Source organism: Vollenhovia emeryi, unplaced genomic scaffold (assembly GCF_000949405.1).
Source record: "Vollenhovia emeryi isolate VEMERY1.0 unplaced genomic scaffold, V.emery_V1.0 DF939133.1, whole genome shotgun sequence".
NCBI classification, from domain to species: Eukaryota; Metazoa; Arthropoda; class Insecta; order Hymenoptera; family Formicidae; genus Vollenhovia; species Vollenhovia emeryi.
The window spans coordinates 2,748,391-2,767,499 of record NW_011967233.1 but is presented as its reverse complement, the minus strand read 5'-3'; the positions used below and the strand labels follow the sequence as shown (position 1 = coordinate 2,767,499).

Below are 19,109 nucleotides of genomic sequence, written 5' to 3'. Positions count from 1 at the left end.
ACTAACGCAAGCAGAGGCGCCCATTTATTTAAATCCGTTGCGATCGAAACGCGCGATCCCGAGGAATCCCCGCGCGCTACTAAAAACGCATAAATTTATCGATACGCAAATAATAGGTAAAAAAAAGAAATCGCGATTTCCGAAAAAAAAAATACAGCAGATTCTTTCGAAAGTTTAGACCAGGCACGGTCAACCTTTCTCGATTCTACTTTCAAAATTTTCAAACTTTTTGCAGGCCGAAACTGTCTTAAAAATATTAAAATTATCTTGTTTCTTGTAAGAAGAAATGCCAAAGTTGTTTTTGATGTTAAACTAGTTTTCTAGATTTCCCTTTCTTTATTTTTCAAAATGTCGCGGGCCGAACGTTGGCCATGCCTGGTTTTAGATCCGAGTGAATATCAAGCAAAAATGTCCTAGCTAAAAAATAAAATAAAATGCTACAGGAAACTACACGTAACTCGATACGTAAACAAAGAAAACTTAAAAATCACATCAATTTTCGAGAGAACAGCCTGTTTCAGTGATAAAATTTAGATTGCCAGTCGCGCAGAAACTAAACGCCAGGCTCGATCTCTCTACAAAGAATAAAAATCCTCCGTTGTTTTAAAGTTGAATAATTAAAAGGGAGATAATAAATGTCACATAAAAAGATGCAGCTTATTGCTTCGACGATCCAGATTAGATCGACAGACCTAACGAGTAAACAAGTAGATTCAAATGTCCCGGCTTTAAAAGAAAAAAAGAAATAAAGCTTTACGCGAGTCGTTCCGCAAGGAAAAGCGATTTTAAGAAAAAGAACTGTCACTCCGAGCCGCTCTCGCACGGGCGCGTGTCGCACACTGAATGGGAGGGAAGAGCTGTCGCACGATAGTTTTCTAACCTCCATGTTTAATTGCTCGTGAATCGCGGGGGCGAGGGGGGAGGGTTATGAAAGCGACAGCGTCGCAATTGAGCGGCGAATGTGAAATCCCAGGGCCGGGTAAACCGAGACTTGGTAGATCGCGAGAATCGGAGCGGCGAGAGCCTCGCGGCGGTTTTCCCGCCCGCGAGGATCCAGGACGTGGCGCTCGCGAGGAGCCGCGTCAGCGTGACGCCGCGCGGAAGGTCCGCCGAATCAGCTGACGAGCCCGCGGACCCGTCGGCCGCGCGGCGTCGGCCGATTCGACTCGATTCATCAATCGAGTCGACCGGGCCCTCCGCAAGGGAACGTCTCGGCGAATCTCTGCGGAATCGCGCGAGGCCGCGGTTTTACCTTTGCCATTTGACGCGCGAGCCGGCGGCCGCGTCTCGCGGCCAGGGATCAGCGGCGACGTAGAAGCGTCGTTCGTCGCGGGCAGAGCACACGCGCGTTTTCCACGGAAACCGGGGGATCGCGGTCACTTGGTGACCGACGCGTGGTCCGCGGGTCCGGGTGACGCCCGTGAGAAGACATTCCTGTCGCGCGACACCACTGACGGACTCCGGGAGTCGCGAAAAACGGAGCGGCAAGTGCGAAGTAGGACTGACGGGACTCGCTCACTGTCGTCGCGCGACGGCGCGCACCGAAACACCGAACTCCGAAGTCCGGAGAGCGGACACGCTCGGCTTTTCTTCGGAATTCGCCGAGCGCCTCTCTACGTGCATGAGTCGCGTATGGTGAATTACATAGCTACCGTGACGATTATATTACCGGCCGCGATTTACGATTCGAATGCAACAGCTTAGTTCTTTTTGTCGTTTTACTTTGCATTATATTTTTTATGAGTTAGAGAAATTCTCGTTCATACAGTTCAAACTTTTAAGATGAACGTCGTCTTGTGCCTTGATACCATTGTTATCAAGCTATGATAAATAATTTTACCTAGTAGGTAATAAAGAGAACTTTATTATCGATATTTTATACAGTTTGGATGATGGTGTCGATAAACGCCAGTAGGTGCGCAAAGATCGATGTAAACAGAATGAGAATGTCAGAGGAAGCAATGTAGCAGGGGAATCAATGAGTTCCGTTTGGGAGGTGGAGTGTACATACAACACGTCTTCTAACCTAGTGCTTGTATATCACCAATTAATCGTCTATAATTCTATAAAGTCTATAATTCTACAACGTCTATTGGTTCGTCGTGGCCGTATCGGCTACCGTTTATCAGGAGCCGGGCGCCATAATTAGAAGAAGAAGAAGAAGAACCAGGAATCAATTTAACGTAAATAGCGTCGTTACAGCACGAACTGCAGTTATTTTGCACTTAGTTATAAGTGGGTGTAATGATGATGCCCGGAAAAACTCCAGTACAAGGTAAAGATTTGCGAATTTTTATGACACCTTTGCGCAATCGATACTTGACAGTTTTTGACACCTGACAATTTCTCTTGTCCTGTTCTAGAGAATCCCTTGGGCCTGTCTTGGCACGACAGCGCCTGGATTCCCGTCCTTAATCCAAGCAACATTATGGATTACTTCTCAGAAAGGAGCAATCCGTTTTACGACAGAACCTGCAACAATGAGATAGTCAAGATGCAGCGTCTGAGTCCCGATCAATTGACGTAGGTCTCAATCGATTTGCTCCCCGAATCGCATGTTCAAACATTATTACCGTAGGGATAATTGTTGTGGCTATTTTCCAGCAATATGACTGGCTTGGAGTACATTCTGCTGCACGTGCAGGAGCCAATTCTATACGTGATTAGAAAACAACATAGGCATTCGCCAACTTTAGCCTCGCCAGTCGCCGATTATTACATTATAGCCGGCGTTGTGTACCAAGCTCCAGACTTAGGGTCCGTCGTGAGTTCTAGACTGGTAAGCGAGACAGAATGAACATTGAAAATGTTGTCAAGGTGCTGTCGGGATATTTTTGGTATATTGTCTTTAGCGTAGTATATACGTTTGAGAGAGAGAGAGAGAGAGAGAGAGAGAGAGAGAGAGAGAGAGAGAGAGAGAGAGAGAGAGAGAAATTGCGATTTTTAGATCGCTAAGAGATGCGTACCTTATGTAGTTGTCCACAGTTCACCACTTACAATCTGCCTTCGACGAAGCAAGCACCTGCTCTCGATATCATCCGAGTAAGGGCTATTCGTGGGACTTTAAGAATGGCAAGGCCTTGGCTGCTAAGAAAGAGACGCCGGTTCGCGAAGAGCCTAGCTCGCTGTTTCAACGGCAGAGAGTGGATATGTTACTCGCAGAACTCACTCGTAAATTTCCCTTACCGGTGCATAAGCCGGTACACCAAGCAACAGAAGCTTGTACGTGTATTGCAGCTCTTATACCTTTCCAAATTTTATCTTGCATCTCCACGTTTATCTTTGATATTATCTTAGTGCCGTTTAGCATCAGCATTGATCTATTTTCTTGGTTATTTCAGCCGTGGAGATTAAGCAGGAAGTGAAGACTGAGAAGAAAGATATGAAACCGCCACCAGAAAAGAAACCTAGAATTAATTAATAATAAGGATATAAAGTATACGTGTCACACTTTTCAACTTGTATAATAATAGAAAGGGTAAGGGAAAGTGGAACGGGATTCTGCGTGTGTCTATATTTAGTTAAATATTTTTTCAGTGCAGATGGTAACGTGTTTGTGTGTGTGTGTGTGTGTGTATTTGTAAAGTATTTGGCTTCGTATTCATTATAGTTTATAAGTTGTAATAAAAGCGTTAGGTTTAAAGAGAAGCGATCTTCCATCGTAATTATATATAATTATATATATGTATATATTATATTATACATATATGTATATATATATATAATCGTCGATAATTTTATTAATAAAAGTTTTAACAAACTCTTCACTAAATTGGAAGCATTTATTTTGCAAATGACTTCAGTTATATGTGCAGCTTTAAAATGTAATATTACGTTTGATCGATGAAAAAATATTAGAAACAAAATTTAAAACTGGAAAAAAGGAACTAAGTTTGCTCAATTTTTACAAACGATCGTTATACAATTTATGAACCCTCAGTGAATAATAAAAAAAGGGTTTAAATTACTCTTGACAATATTTTGACATCAATTTCATCGCTCCGTGTTTTTTATTGATCAGAAGAGCTGCGTTATTTTTTAACTTTACCTTTTATAGCCTGAAAATAAATTTCTGACGATCACAGATTCCGCGAATATGAATAAACCCAAATGAATTTACAATGCACTGAAAATCAAATTAAATTCTGTTCAACTTTAGCATTTAATTATGAACGATAGAAATGCGGGTTGTTGAGAAATGTGACTTTTTTATGGTACACGTCACTCAAATTTCCCGCTGCCAAATGCGTAACAGATTTTTATACTAAAAAAAAAGTTCGGAATTAATTTTAAATGAGAGTTCTTGTGTCAGAAAATATAACAACTCCCTGTCCGGAGAAACAGATTGCAACGAAGGTGAAAGATAAGACGTGAATAGAGGATAAAACGTCGATCGCGCCGTTCAATTGACACGCCGACTCGCTGGCACCTTCAGTCTTGTCTGCGGCGGATTCATCTGAGAAAAATGATCCTAAACCGCGCGGATCGTCGTACGCGCCGCGACACGCCGATATACCGTCGGAGATGATATGCGACGCGCGCACGTGCGGCGGCTGCCGATATCTGGAGGAGCCAGACGACCGGACGGCGAGCCTCGCGGAGTTCCTGGCGAACTGTCAACAGGCGAAATGCAAGGTGGTTCGTCTGGTCCGTCAGCAAATAAGTAAACTGCAGAATATGCAGGTACGGGTCCCCGCATTTCCCGTAATTGGACGCGATCGATCCCCCCCGCCATCCCCCCGACGCGTCCACCACGTCGCTAAAATCACCCCGCCGGATCGTTTGGAGAACGGTCGCTCTCTCTGTTTTAAGATACACGCCCGGCGGGACGCGCGTTTACGTACGCGCGTGTTGATTTTGCTCTTGCACGCGATAATTCGAAGCGTTTGTGCAATTTGCGCGACGCGACATTTGGGAAAGCGCAAGTGCGCCGGAGGAAATTAAATGTGTTTCCAGAGAAGTTAAATATATAAGAAATTAAATATATGCCCGTGCGGGCAGAGAGATATCGTTCTCGATGAGGGCAAAAAGAATGCAAGACAAAAAGAGGGAGCAGAGAGAGAGAGGGAGCGCACGCTGTTTAAATTATTTAAATTTGCGAGCTGCAAAAGCTGAATAAATACTCCTTATTAACTTTTTACCAGTTGTCATCTTTTTCCTGCGAAAAGGGGACGAGTTAAAGAATTTAGACGAAAATTGAAATAGGATAGTTCAAGCCTGCAAGTAATCCTTTTCTCCTCGCTTCTGACCTTTCCCGCTCTTGTTTTATTAATTTCCTTCGGTGTTTCAACTCGCTCCAAAAATTTACCCCGCATTTCTGATCGTCAACCTAGAAATGTTAATTTAAGATGTCGTAAACGTCGTCCGCGGAAAGCAAAATATTTCTTCTCGCGATTAGCAATTAGCATTTTAAACGAGGATTATTATTCATATTTTGAAAGCCAATATCTTTTCATGAATCTAAAAGAAATTGCCTGATCCAGTTTGGCGATGAAAAACAAAACGGGAATCTGGACTAATATTATTGAGGCGACCCGTGCGCGCGGGGGTTTTTCGTTTAATTTTGGCATTTGAATGTAATTATTAAAAATTAATTAATAACAAATTAATTATTCATTTATATAATTAAGGATTAATTAAGCATTAATTAGAAATTATTAATAAAATGCATTTCAATTTTGTTTAAAAACCCGCGCGAGCTTACGGATCGACCCAATATTATAATATAACGATTATAAGAAGGATTATTATAATATTATTATAATTTTATACATCATATTATTATTATTATTATATATTTTTGCCGTAGTACGAGCGTTTCCTGGTTGCGGGGGATGAGGCGCGCAAGAAGATGCGTAACGAAACGCCCACTAAAATGCACGAGGCTCCCGACAATGAGGTCCGCCAAGTGTACGGCGAAGTACACGAGCCGTGCGACGATCCGCACGGGGCGGAAGGCGAAGTGGAGCAGGCGTTCAACGAGTCGCATGACAAACTGTACGAGGCTGCAGTCGCGGAGCGAACTGTCGGGGCGACAAACCCAATAGAGGTGGGGGAAAAAAAGGTAGATTCTCTCCTGGCTTTGATTATTCAGGGTTTCTCGATTAATCGGTTATTTGCAAAAAGTAAAGTTAGTTTTAGTTATTAATAAAATGAAAGTGAACCGCCTATCACACGGCACCCTATGCGCGCCGACCGAGAGGATGCGATGTCGATTGCGCGACGCATTTAAACTCGAAAGATTACTGACGCACAAATTGTTCGTCTCAGAAGGCTGGAATAACCGGTTACGAGAATTATTATTATTATTATTCGCCCCTTTGGGGATGAAATTAATAGCTCATGTCCCCCGGATGTTCTCTGACAAGCGCGCATGTCTAGAACGCGGCGACCGCATCCTTGCGTCGCGCGGCGTCTCCTGGGAGAGCGGTGGACCGCAAGTGGATGCTGCGGATCCTGGATCGCGTTCGTCATCGAGCGCATCTGATACTGGCGGCCGCTGCGGTCGGCGTGATAGTCTGGACCGCGTTGGTGTACGGTGTCTTCCTGGGCGCGACGGCCTGCGGAGGCGGTCGCACCTGCTTCCGATCGTCCCTTAAATATACGCACACCAAACGCACGCTCTTTTAACCCGCCCCGTCCATCGATCGTCCCCGTGAAACGGTGGTTAAAGTTAACCGAGCTTCGGCCTGTCCCACTTCCGCGTCCGCGTGGAGAGATGGAGGATGACCGGAGCTGGCTTTAATGAAGATTGGGAACATCCGATTTGTAGACGCGACCTTTTTCTCATGCGAAATTATACGGAGAGCGTCTACCTGGTTCGTATGACTGTCTCTATGTCCGGGGTGTCCTCAGTAAATCCGGACTTTTAACGCTGTCATTTCTAAGAGGCAAAGCGCTGGTTTTTAGCGTACGCATCTGTACACCACACGCTTTGCCATTATAAAATTCTGAATGAATATCTTTTTTTTAAATAAATACAATTGAAATTATCCCCGGTCGTTTCTTTCCATAGGGAAGATATTAATTGTTTATTATATACTGTAATTATCAGCTATTGTACGCGAGACTCTTTCCGCGCGCAAAATTGAAAGGAAATTCATATTCTGAAAGTAGTACCTTTGCCTTTCGTGTCCCTCTTTATATTTAAAAGAGATCGGCTTGATCCGATTTGATTATCGGAAAGAAAATTGGGTCTAGACTAATATTATTATATAAGAATTACAAGAGGGATTATTATTATATTATTATAATTTGGTAGGACGAAATATATTTGGAGCGTATCCATCATCTCAGTATATCGGTATATAACAACGTATCTATCGCAAATGTAATATAAATTTCAAGCGGAGAGGATGAATTTTTCAGATCTAAATAACTCCAGAAATGTATAAATAACAATAAAAAAGAAAAAACTTTCTCTCGGACACTCAGAAACGATTTCGGCGAAGAAAGGAGGTGTCGAGGTAGAAAGCGGCTGGGACGAGGTATATCAGCCGTGACAAACGGCGCTGTGAAATGACGAGACGCTTCAAGACTTGACACAAAATATATTAAACTTGGAATAGTACACCACGTGTAGCGTTCGGTTAAATTATGCGACTAAATCGTCTTCGCGACGACTCCGCGACTCCTCGCCCCGGTCTCGCGCTGGATCGGCGGGGGGAATCCTAAGGACTCTCGATCATCTCGTGGAGAGATCGTGGCGCGCCACGATATGCTACGATATGCTGATATGTCTGCTACGATATCGTCATCGTGATATGTCACACCGGCGCGTATTAACAAGCGAGACACGAGATTCGTTGACTTTGTCTTTGGTATCCGTCGTGGCATCGAGCGACGGCGCACGATACAGTTTTCAGGCTTCCGAAATTGATCGCCCTTATGATACGCTGTGTGTGTGTGCGTGTTTTGTGTGTGTGTGTGTGTGTGTGTGTGTGTGTGTGTTTTGTATCGCGTTGCGGGTAAGTATACGTGGCTGTTTGAGTCTCCCGATTCACTCCCGCGATCGAGTTTACACGCAGCTCTCCGGGCCCGGTATGGAATTGGCGATGATGATCTCCTTCATCAGGTTGCGATCCGCTTTGAAGCTGATGGGCTCCCAGGACTTGGCGGAGAACGGGTTCAGCTGCCAAGTCAAGACGAGATATCGGGTCTAAATCTAATTAATACTCTCCGCGCGCGGGGAAAACAGAATCGGGAATCGAAAGTAGAGTAGCGATCGCGCTTCCTCGGCTTCTCGCCGCGTCGAGAGATCGATATTATTCATAACGGTTATATACCGGTCGCGCGACAGCTAAACTGAGATTGGTTAGATAGCCGGGCTTAATTTATAAGCGATCGATAGAAATTCAATCTACGGCAGATTAAATTTCTAATCTTCCAAATCGGAGTTCGGGATCTCGCGCACTATTGAAACTTCCTATCTACGCGAAGAATCGAACGGAAAAGAATCGAAGGTACACACTTCACGTTATTATTTACTTAATTATCCCGATCCTTCTGTCGAGATAATTAGAAATCATTATACGGGACGATTCGCCGAGGATCGAAGACGCGTGGCGTCGCCCGCTGCAATTATTCCCCGACGCAGGGATTCAAGTGAATCCTCCCCTCGGGGGACGCGACGCGGCGGAAAACGTAAATTGATATCGGATTAATTTGCGGGCCGCGTTATTTACGTTATTTCAAACCGATTCCCGTTCTTCTCAAAGGAGCGCTATGTAATTTCTGGACGTGACTTACGCTGCATCTGTTCGTCTGCAGCCCCTGCTTGTGAATGTCATAGGGCGCGAACAGCGTGTCCGGTCTCACTGGCAAAAACAGTTGTGGCTCGCGTTTGATCTTCTCTTGGTCTGAAACATTCACGTTATTCCGCTTCACATCGACGGCTTTCGAACAATTTAAATAAAGCGCCGAGCGCTATAATAAAAAAAAAGAGGGATTCCCGTTAAACGTCCGTTCGGCGCTGCGGGGAAGAGCGCTCTTTAAATGATAAGTTTTATCTTCAGCGAATGGCCGCTGAAAATGTCTCGCTTTCGTCCCCGCTGTTTAAACAAGAGCTTGTTATTCGCAGGAACGTTTGCCGCGAGGCGCCAAGCTCAAAATAGCGTGTAACCGGATTAAATCGGAAAGTGACAGATCGACAGAAGTCAAGAGACCCCGAATGGGGTTGCCTATTTGAATCTTCGCTATTCCATAAATCGTTAAAACAACTCACTCTTGGCGCGGCTCTCTTTTCGTATTCCGGTTACCTCGTGACGGGTATATCAGACGAATGTTAGATCGATCCGGTTCGGCCGGATCGACGAGTGGAAGTAACACCAGGGGGGGATACCTTGCGGCGACTGTATAATGTCCGGTTGATTATTGAGCGCGTAATCGGTGACCTGCTTCAGCGTGTACTCGACGAAGTACGTGTGGTCGCCGTGGGTCACGTCCAGCATCGAGTTGTTCCTCGAGTCCGGCGGCGTGATTATCGGCTGCTTCATGTAGGGCTCGATGTGCACCGGCGACGTGGTGCCGCGTCGCCGGTACATCATCAGCATCACGGAGATGACGGTCGCGCCGAAGGCCAGCAGGCAGCCGACCAGCAGCAGGATCAGCGGCAGCATGCTGACTCCGGTGTCTGGAAAACGTGGCGACGGGGATCTGTGCACGCTACTCTTCGTCACGCGTGATTAAAGAAGGCCCGTCGCTCGATAATACTACGGTTTTGCGCGATGTGGCTGCGCCGGTTGTACGCGCGGGATCAATCGCAATTAATCGCGGCAGGGCTCAGATTAATGTTGTTAGAGAATACATTTTACCACGTTGTAGTTAGATGAATTGCGCAATTACCGTTAGCTGCGTGAATTATACGGCGCGCGCGGTGGCGATTGCGTTTAAATCCGCCGCTGTCTTGCGTGATGATGCAAGAGGTACCGTTCCTTCCCCCCCACGGAAAAATATATATTTCATTGTATATAAAGAAGAGCAGAAAAAATACATTCGTTTTATATTGCTCGTATACGCGTTATACACTGCTACTATAAATGTAATACCAATAAATTGGAATTTTTCATATATCATTCATATATATTATATGTATTAAAAATATTAAGTCGATAGTCGAAAGTCTCGAAGTATTGTTGTCGCTTTACCGAGATGCTGATTGGCCGTCTCGCTTGTGCGATACGACATGCTTCAGTCGTGTTATTTGCAGTTGTGAAACCATGTGAATTTTTAGTAAGAGCAAATGGCGCGCGCTTGTGTTGTCCAGTATAATAGAATGTGTTATATATGTATATGCATTATAATACACAGCTGTGTACACAATTATATACGTCTAATGTATGCACTGTATATTTTTTACATTAGGTGTTCTAAGTGTCTCAGAATTTAGGTTCTCAACGCTTTACCAGCGGAGGTCAAATTGATTTCATTTGCCACTTTTATTTGCCAATTTAACTGTTAGATCTGACTTCTCGCCGTTTCTTATATACCGCTGTTGGTTGATTTTTAAACACGAGAAAGTGTAACGATCGTCGCCTCGCGGCAGCGACGAGCGTTGTTGCGAAGTTATAAAAATATAATTTAAATATTGCTCATATATTTCACATACATTTTTAGTATATTTCTGACATATATAATATTATGTGCGATTTTGTAAATAGAACTTTTATATATCAAATGTATGAAATATATTATATTACCATATATTTTCACTCACTTTTTGAAATATATATTTTTCCGTGGGGGTTGTTTTCCGGAAAGTTATAATATGCGAAAGGTATTTTAATTGAAAATGAATTACTTGTTACCCCAGCGAGAAATGGCTCGTCGATCGATGTCGAAACGAATCATTTCTCATTGGGACTGAAACGAGAACCCGTAGCAGAAGTTTAGCGAATCAGATTATATACACTGTGAATATCTAACGAAGGATGCAACGAACGTGACATGTTATAAATAAAAAGTGCATTTATCTATTTATTAAGGGACGTTTCCTGCAGAGCAGACAATAAAAGTAAGAGACATGGCATAAATCTTTCTAGTTCATTTGGAAGTTGTGGAACGTCGTTTAGTTTATTATTAGATTTCTATTATTGTCTAACTTGACGTGGTTCGATTGAAACATAATTAATTGCCGCAAATATATTGGATGTCGAGATAAAAACAAAGATAAGATCAATCTTCGAATTACTCGATTCAATTTTAGCTCTTATTTGTCATGAATCTCTGTCAATCCTTTTTAAGACGGCCCGTCCACGCGGATATCGTCAATTTTATTCGATTTAATTCGTTCTCGTGGGAAGCCCTGAAATATACATTCTAAATCGGGTTCCCAAGTCGAATCAGTTCCGAAAGGTCAAACCTCCAGGATGATTGTCTCTTATCAGGGAAACAATTGGTAATATATTTACATAAAAACGCTCTGTCCGCGTCCCATTTCTATCGCTGCTGTTATAAATGGCTGGAATTGAGTTCTTTTTTAATACGCAACTTTTGTACACATTTCCATCCGGAATACGTCGAAACGAAATATGAAAGAGAAAAGGGGGGAATATATCACGCAGAGGAGATGAAAGTTAAATTTCGACACAGTTGACGGAACGAAAGGTCTTTTCTACAACTTGATTACCTGTGTGCTTCTCCGAATCGCGTAGCATTATGTCCTCCAACAGCGAGACCTCGCTGCGGCCCTTGGCGTTCACGGCGTAGGTCACCAGGTAGAAGTGCGTGGCCGGCAGAAGATCGGCCACGGCGATCCGGAAGATCGGCAGATCGGCCGACACGCTGGACGCGTTCACGCGGAGGTTGCCGGTCAGCACCTCGTAAGCCTCCAGCCGGAACTCCTGGTGGAGCCCGCCGTCGTATCCCGGCACGCACTCGACCTCCAGGATCTCCGAGCTTTGGTTGAGCGACGCCTTGATGGTGCAATTGTTGAGCGGATTCGGTTTCACTGCTCGGACACATTTCTCGCATTGACTTTCAGTTTTAATTCGAAAGGGGCGTTTTCATCTCGCGAGATTCGAAGAACTTTCTGGTGTGATGTAACGATTGAAAAAGTGAGAAAATCTAATATATAAAGTTACACGCGGGGAGAAGAAAGATATAATTAAAGTGTCTTTCATTCCCTTCAGCATCCCTTGGATACAAAGGCGGCAGGATCGAAGTAAACTATGATGGAACGTAACACGGGCCCGTCTCGCGGAAAGTGAGCGATAAAACAAATATTTTCGAGCTTGCGACGTACGGCACGATAAGCCGGCTGCAAGCGAGCCGTACGCGGGAGAGGGAGAAAAAAAGGGGGGAAGCGCAAATATATCCGCGCAAGGTTCTAAATACGAACGTCTAAATATTATGTGTTTTCGACGCGAGAGACGCGGGCGGAGTATTTAAACGCTATATTTTCAGAATCCCGCTCGCGCGGGATTGTTTGTCCTCGAAGGGCGGGAGGGACGGGGGGCGCGGGTAGCCTTCCAGACTACGACTCGCGACGCGAAGGAGAAGAAACGTATATTTCTGTCTCCCCGCTCTTTCTTCCCCCCGCGATACGCTGTGCGCGATATAGGATATCACCTGCCGGAATGACTTGATAGATGCAGGGCGCCTCTTGCTTCCCTATCGCGTTCCTACCCCAACAGGTCAGGGCGCCGTAATCCCGCTCGGATTCGGGGGTGTAGACGAGCTCGCTCGTGGTGCCGTTGTTGCCGTCAAACTTGGCCGGCGCGACTTCGAAGTTCTCGCCGCTGTTGTTGAACTCCCAGACAAAGTCCACCTCGCTCGGGTCGGCGTCGACCTCGCAGCGCACCTTGACGGACTCCTCCAGCGACGCCCCGATAATCGTCACCTCCTTCATCCTGCACACCGGCGCGACTGGATGGAAGAAAAAGAAAAGGGGAACACGCGTCTTCGGTTGAACAGATAAAAACGGGGGGGTTTCGTTCTTTTTTTCCTCTCTTTTTCTCTTTCTCTCTCTCTCTCTCTCTCTCTCTCTCTCTCTCTCTCTCTCTCTCTCTCTCTCTCTCTCTCTCACTCTCGTCTCTACTATTGATCGGCGGAACTTCGACAGTCGGGATTATGCCGAGTTTAAGAGCCGTTTTATTCGCCCTTAATCGGGAGAATTATATTGTTCGGGAGAATTATATTGTTATTGCGCCGTAGGGCTTAGACGGGAGGGTTGAAAATAAATTGGCTTCTAAAATGTAATCCCTCATATCTGACGTCCGAGATATTTCGCTCCCGAGCACAATTACGCGCGGTTGGCATATTGTGTAACGCGTATTTTGGAGTTTACTGGAGGAAACAGGGGCAACGTTAAATGTAACTTTTAGCTGGGAAAGGCCGGGGGTTAATTCTCCCCGAGTAATATCTTTTCAATAATTGAACATGCCAATAATTTACTTCCATACGGATCGCGCAGTTAATTTATGATGAATTTATGATTTGCATACGTCGGCATTAATATTTACAATTATTCGTATCGTAAACGACACGTCCGAGGGGCGCGAGTCCGCTTGCGAGAAATACAACAAGCGCCATAAATTTTGTGGGGGCGCAAATATTTTGGCCGGCTCGCGGGGCGCGGGCAGCCGGGCACTTCCGCTTGAAATTCGATTCGTCCACAAATCTCTCGCCGGCGCGGCGTGTACTCGTCGGGATTACACATTCGCTTTCTGAGGTCCTCGTTATCGATTCGTGCTTGTCGCATCTATTATACTTACACTGCACTCTCAGGCTCACAATCGGACTCGTCGTCTCCCCGCGGTCGTTGCTGGCGAGGCACGTGTAATTTCCCGCGTTGTCGCGTCCTATGCCCTGCAGCACCAGGCTCTGGGTGCTCATGATGATACCGGCGGAATAGTTTTGCGTCAGCACGCCGCCCTGTCATTGATGGATTAACGCGTTTAACACGGGGGAGGCTGAGATTCCAGAACGATAGCTTTTTCCGCCATATTTCTCCGGTAATAAAAAAAGGAACGTGACAAATAGATTTCGCGTAAAGCTTTTCGTTTTCCCGCCTAGACTATCCGTCTACGTGGGATTCCCCTTCTAATGGATTCTCTTTTTCCACCCCCATAAATATTTGATTCGTATACCCGGCGCGCCGGCGTTCGCTCTTTCCCCAAATTTCCCGCTTTACGGAGTCCGAAGGCGACGGCGGCGGAGGCGAAATTTTCCAAGAAAATGCCAACTTTATTTCCGTTCATGAATAGTCGCGTCACGAAATATCCGTGCAATAAGCGTGAGGCAACAAGGTATTTGCCGCTCCCGGAGAAGTGGATGCAGACATGAAGAGACGAAAATTTTCCGAGTCCCTCCCTCCTTGTCGAGCAAAAATCGTCGTCTTCGTAAAACTGGCGTTTTCTCGGAAGTTTCGGGTAACGCTTTAAAAAGTTACGCCGTATAGTATCGCGGCTCGAACCGATCCTTATCGAAATAAAAAAGCCATTACCGATTCTCGTGCGAGTAGAAACGTAAAGTTCCCCGGGCATCCCGTATTTTTCGGACCCCGGTGTGTGCTTTTCGCGCTTAATCGCCGGAACTTTTTTTTTTTCGCCCGGAACTCGGAAACAGTTCGGTGGCTCGGCAGCCAAAGCTCGTGCAATCGAAATTTTAAAAGTGTAGACGCCGGCCTCGCGGAGGCAAACACTCCGGGATTAAAGTGGGTTCGTTGCTGACGGTGGTGGAACTTACGTTGTGGCGCCAAGTAATTTTGTGATGCTCCGGATTGGCGCGGACTTTGCATTCGAAGTACACATCGTCGCCCTCCTTTATGTTCTCCGCGTTCAGAGTGCTGCCCAGATGCAGCTGCACCTTAGGCGGGACTGGGGAAGGAAGAGAGAATTTCTCTCGGTTCTTCAATGTTTCACGCGCGCGACCGTAATGAAATATTTCGGCGGATTCCGGGGAAGTGGACGTGGAATATTGAAGCCGCCGGGAGAAACGCGAGCGGGCGAGAAGATATTAATAAGACACGCGATGTCTCGCCCGTGTACAATGGATTTAACAATTTAACGGGCTTCCATTTCCGCACATCTCGGGCCGGGGGGCAAACACGGCGGGACTTGTTGAGCGCCGTTTACGCCGCATTCGTGTGCGCGCAGATTTCAAATCTCTCCGACCGAGCCTGAATCTGTCGCGCGCGCATTAATCAGCGAACAAATATCATCACGGTCGATAAATGTACACTGATCGAGATATCTCTTCGCGGGTCGTTTCCCCCCGCGGCTTAAATCATCTCGATCCGCGACATCGCAGGATGTGCCCTTCGCGGATTAATCGTATGCGACAAACCGGAAGAATTGCCACTTGAAAAGATGATTATAAAATGAAAAATACAAAGACAATCAAATTCACGGGGCTCCGACGTGTAATCACAATTCGAAGGAATAAAGGATGCAAGAGCCAGGGATGTCAGTGTCTAAATGATTGTAATTTTCTATTTCATTTTTGCGCATTGCGGAATTTGTGTAGTTTCTTTAGTCCTCTGGTTGAATGTACAATAACTATTAATTTTAAGCTTTTAGTAGCTCGTTCTATTATCGGCCTTTTCCTTTGTGATTTTACAAAAACACGAGCCTTGTTCAGTTGCTTGTTTAATTTTTAAATTTATTACGAAAAAAACTTACCTCAGCCAGGATTTAACATCCTGTCTTGGCTCTCACATCCTTTATTCCTTCGAGCAATATATAATTTTATAGATACAAAAATGTGAGCTATAGCGGGACGTTATCGGGGAGAAATTGACTCTGCGGAAACCGAGAGAGCGGCTCCAGCCGAGGACAACGGCGGCCGCCAGGCACTTACAGACAACATTCAACTTGAAGAAGTCCTCCAAGTACGCGTCCGCCAGGGCCGGGTTCTCGCCGCGGCACTTGAGCATCTTGCCGTGATCGTCGGGGACGGGCGAGAATATCAGGGTGCTCAGCACCGCCGACGCGTTGCCGCTCTCCATTACCTGCTGGCACATGCGAAAATTGCAGGATATACCGTGGCGACGTAATCCGAGGGAAAGCAGAGCGTCGACGTTTGAGAAAAAAAGTACTTGGTTATCGACCTTGCCGTTCCGGAACGTCTCGTTTCCCTCGATCCAGGTGACGCGTGCGCGGGGATGCGAGCCCGTCGTCTCGCAGGTGATGGAGTAGTCCTTCTCCGTCTCCATGACCGTTAGCTTCGACAGTATCTTCACGGTGAGCGGTTTTACTGGAACCAACCGGCGAATCGAGTTTATTGCGCGCTGTGTCGCGCGGGTGATGCCTCTTACCCGCTTCCCTTAAGGGGATGCTGGAGTGATTCTGCACTTTTTGCACCTTTCGCTCCGAGAACTGTCGGATCGTGAAAGCGTTTGTGTAATATATAAATTACATTTTTTTGGTACAGACTGACAGTGTTCCACTGGTCCGGCTAAATCGGAGAACAGCGTGGTATCGTTGAAATTTGGCAGCCTAACAAAAAATTTATTCACTTGAAGAAGTTAAGGATGGTTCACTTATAACTTATTCGAGAGAATAGATTTTTTGGTCAAGCTTCTAAATTTACTTTCAACGATACCAAGCTGTTCTCTGATTTTTTTTCTTCTGATTTGTCCGATTAGTGGAACACTGTATGTACACAAAAGCCATGTAATTTGTATATTACACAATGTTTTCACGAATTGACAGTTAAGCAGCGATAAGTTATAAGTTACCTATAACTTATTCAAAGGACTAGATTTTTGTTAGGTTTCTAAACTTAATGTCAATGATACCATGCTGTTCTCTGATTTAGTCCGAGTAGTGGAACACTGTCTGTACACAAAAGCCATGTACACGATTTGTGTATTACACAGATGTATTCAAGAACTGGCAGTTCTAGATGCAAGAAGTGCAGAATCACTCGAGCATGCCCTTAAAAGCATCAGGCTCCGACTCGCGACGTCAAAAAGTCACGAGGTCGTAGGAGTCCATAATTAATACTGGGAACGCAAATCCTCCCCGGTGCCCCGGCACGAGCCTCCGCGGCGGCTATCGCTTTTGAAATCCCCTGGCGTCCCGTGTCACAGATTTGCGGGCGATGATTTTTCATTAAACCGGTTACATACATATACACACAATGTATACTTAACGCTAATCTGACCGATATCGGTTTTGAAAGATTACAAACGTCGCTTTTTGATAAAAATAGCCGTTTGAGCCGGGACGAAAGTATGACGAACGGACTATTTCGCTCGCTCGAGATTTGGTCGAGTTGAATAATTAAAGAAAGCTAAATTTATTTTCGCAAGCGCGCGGCAAGCCGTGAGTTATCCGGCGCGCCAGGGTCACCGTGTTCCTACTTTCAGCAAACCTGCCAATAATTTATCGGGCCGATACCAGAAACGCGAAAGGATTACTTTCCGCGGTCGAAATTTAACTAATATGAATTATTAACGGGCTGAATGCCGCGGGGATTTTGATTAACTTTGCAAAAGCGTAATTAGAGATTGTGCCGACCAATATTGCGGTAAATAAATGCCATATTTTTGTCAAATGCCCTCGTTTAATTGAGCTCGCCGGCGACGCATGCGACTTTCTAAATGCGGCCAGCTGCGCTTTGCGCGCGTGTCAAACGGGGACGACACCAACGCGCTAATGACTCGGATGACACTCGGTCTTTTGTAACTTTTCGCCGTTTGGCAGCTTCAAAACTCATTTGCCTTTGTGCGGAAAAATTATCGCACGCGAAATTTAAATGAGGATCGCTCGTACGTATATCAATTTTCCGCGACAAGAAAAATATATGTAAATCCCAGCAAATATCTATCGCAGTACGAGCGGCTGGACGGGAGGTATCGAGCTGGGTCGCGCCGTCGAGAGGAAAGAGCTAGTTCCTCCGGGCGACGGAAAATCTCCCTTCGGCCAGGGCCAGGGGATCGTCATCGGGCGAAGGGTGGTACTCACGATAAACGTCGAGGACCACGGTCTTCTCCAACGGCGGGATGAGATGCGTGTTGGCCGCCTGGCATTTGTACGTGGTGTTCCAGTGTTCCCGGCGCAGCTGCGGCACCGTCAGTTTGCTCACGACGACGTTCTGGCCGAACTCCTCGAGCCTGCCGTCCACCTCCTTGCCGTTCACCAGCCAGCTCACCACCGGCGTGGGTTTCCCTTCGCGCGGAAAGCACGGAAAGCACGGAAATTATACGCGGCTAATTAACTCTCCCTGCCCTCTTCCCTCCCCGGTCTCGTCGTCGATCAGTCTCGCGTGACAGCAGACAAATCACCGGGGCCATAATTACCCTTAATACCGGGTGTCTCCGATCGGGCGCGCCCGCGTAATACCCGGCCACTTGGAGGCCCGGGCTCGTATTTAATTGCTAACGATAGCCTGCGGTATCTCCTCGTTTTTATTTGTTCACGCGATCTTGCGCGCGCGCGCGAGGGGTCACGTTGGGATTTATGCGCGCGTAAAGCGGGACCCGACCGGGTAATTTGTCGCTCTCTCTCGCCGAGATTCGTATCTCGACTAAACATATTAATGAGAAACCTGATTTCCCTCAGGGAGGAATTAACGGATAAAATTTTACAAACACGAAAACGCGTGACTACCCACACGGAACGGAAATATCTATTAGATATCTAGCGGATGTCCACGACGGATATTAAGGACGTCCACGAATATCTAAAAAAGTATTCGTTAGATGTGCTTTAGGTAGCCAAATGTCCGCCATACGAGATCTAATAGATGTCCATAGGATATTTGTGCCAATATCCATTAGACATCCATATCAGTATCTAGTGGACATTTATACAGCTGTCCCATAGATATTCGTTACATGTATATTAATATTCGCCCGTTAAACAATTTTTCACATAGAATTATTTACAAAACGCTGTACATAGGTTTGTAAAATTATGTATAAAATTTGTTCATGCACAACTATATATGATATACCTATGTGTCAAATTCGTCGGCTCGCCGTTTACATTATTGCAGGATGATTTTTAATTATGAGAAAGTCTAACGCGCGATTACCGCGTCGCGGCAGCAAGTGGTATTAGTTTGAATATCTAATGCATATCCTTGGTAGCTATTCGGTAGACATGAATATGTGGACGATACGTAAATATCTAATGGATAATCTTGGTAGCTATTTGGTGAAC

The 19,109-nt window shown here is 45.7% G+C and overlaps 4 protein-coding genes across 11 annotated transcripts in view; 2 read left to right on the top strand and 2 right to left on the bottom strand.

The window, feature by feature from the left end:
• LOC105567958 (leucine-rich repeat serine/threonine-protein kinase 1) overlaps positions 1–1,654 on the bottom strand; it is a 12,474-nt gene extending 10,820 nt beyond the window's left edge. For all 3 annotated transcript variants that reach the window (XM_012023257.1, XM_012023258.1, XM_012023259.1), the window contains exon 1: positions 1,253–1,654. The gene's annotated coding sequence lies outside the window, so the exon portion shown is untranslated. The remainder of the gene's footprint in view (positions 1–1,252) is intronic.
• A 291-nt stretch (positions 1,655–1,945) lies between these two features.
• LOC105567953 (mediator of RNA polymerase II transcription subunit 6) lies at positions 1,946–3,499 on the top strand. The gene is made up of 5 exons (XM_012023246.1): positions 1,946–2,275; positions 2,364–2,523; positions 2,605–2,779; positions 2,976–3,222; positions 3,342–3,499. The coding sequence occupies exons 1-5, from the start codon at positions 2,245–2,247 to the stop codon at positions 3,419–3,421; spliced, it is 693 nt and encodes a 230-aa protein (XP_011878636.1). The 5' UTR covers positions 1,946–2,244; the 3' UTR covers positions 3,422–3,499.
• A 222-nt stretch (positions 3,500–3,721) lies between these two features.
• LOC105567954 lies at positions 3,722–7,154 on the top strand. Of its 3 annotated transcripts, none has more exons than XM_012023249.1 (3): positions 3,722–4,683; positions 5,810–6,049; positions 6,382–7,154. In XM_012023249.1, the coding sequence occupies exons 1-3, from the start codon at positions 4,525–4,527 to the stop codon at positions 6,628–6,630; spliced, it is 648 nt and encodes a 215-aa protein (XP_011878639.1). In that variant the 5' UTR covers positions 3,722–4,524; the 3' UTR covers positions 6,631–7,154. The 3 variants fall into 3 exon arrangements, with proteins under 3 accessions (XP_011878639.1, XP_011878638.1, XP_011878640.1); XM_012023248.1 differs by having other exon boundaries at positions 5,810–6,064; XM_012023250.1 differs by having other exon boundaries at positions 5,810–6,064; positions 6,369–7,154.
• A 67-nt stretch (positions 7,155–7,221) lies between these two features.
• LOC105567955 (nephrin) overlaps positions 7,222–19,109 on the bottom strand; it is a 24,993-nt gene continuing 13,105 nt past the window's right edge. For all 4 annotated transcript variants that reach the window (XM_012023251.1, XM_012023252.1, XM_012023253.1 and 1 more), the window contains 10 exons: positions 17,910–18,113; positions 16,049–16,194; positions 15,799–15,949; positions 14,686–14,816; positions 13,713–13,872; positions 12,568–12,864; positions 11,627–11,947; positions 9,341–9,631; positions 8,749–8,858; positions 7,222–8,131 (listed from right to left, as the gene is read on the bottom strand). In XM_012023251.1, coding sequence (XP_011878641.1) covers positions 8,018–8,131; positions 8,749–8,858; positions 9,341–9,631; positions 11,627–11,947; positions 12,568–12,864; positions 13,713–13,872; positions 14,686–14,816; positions 15,799–15,949; positions 16,049–16,194; positions 17,910–18,113 — 1,925 coding nt within the window. In that variant the 3' untranslated portion in view covers positions 7,222–8,017. The remainder of the gene's footprint in view (positions 8,132–8,748; positions 8,859–9,340; positions 9,632–11,626; positions 11,948–12,567; positions 12,865–13,712; positions 13,873–14,685; positions 14,817–15,798; positions 15,950–16,048; positions 16,195–17,909; positions 18,114–19,109) is intronic.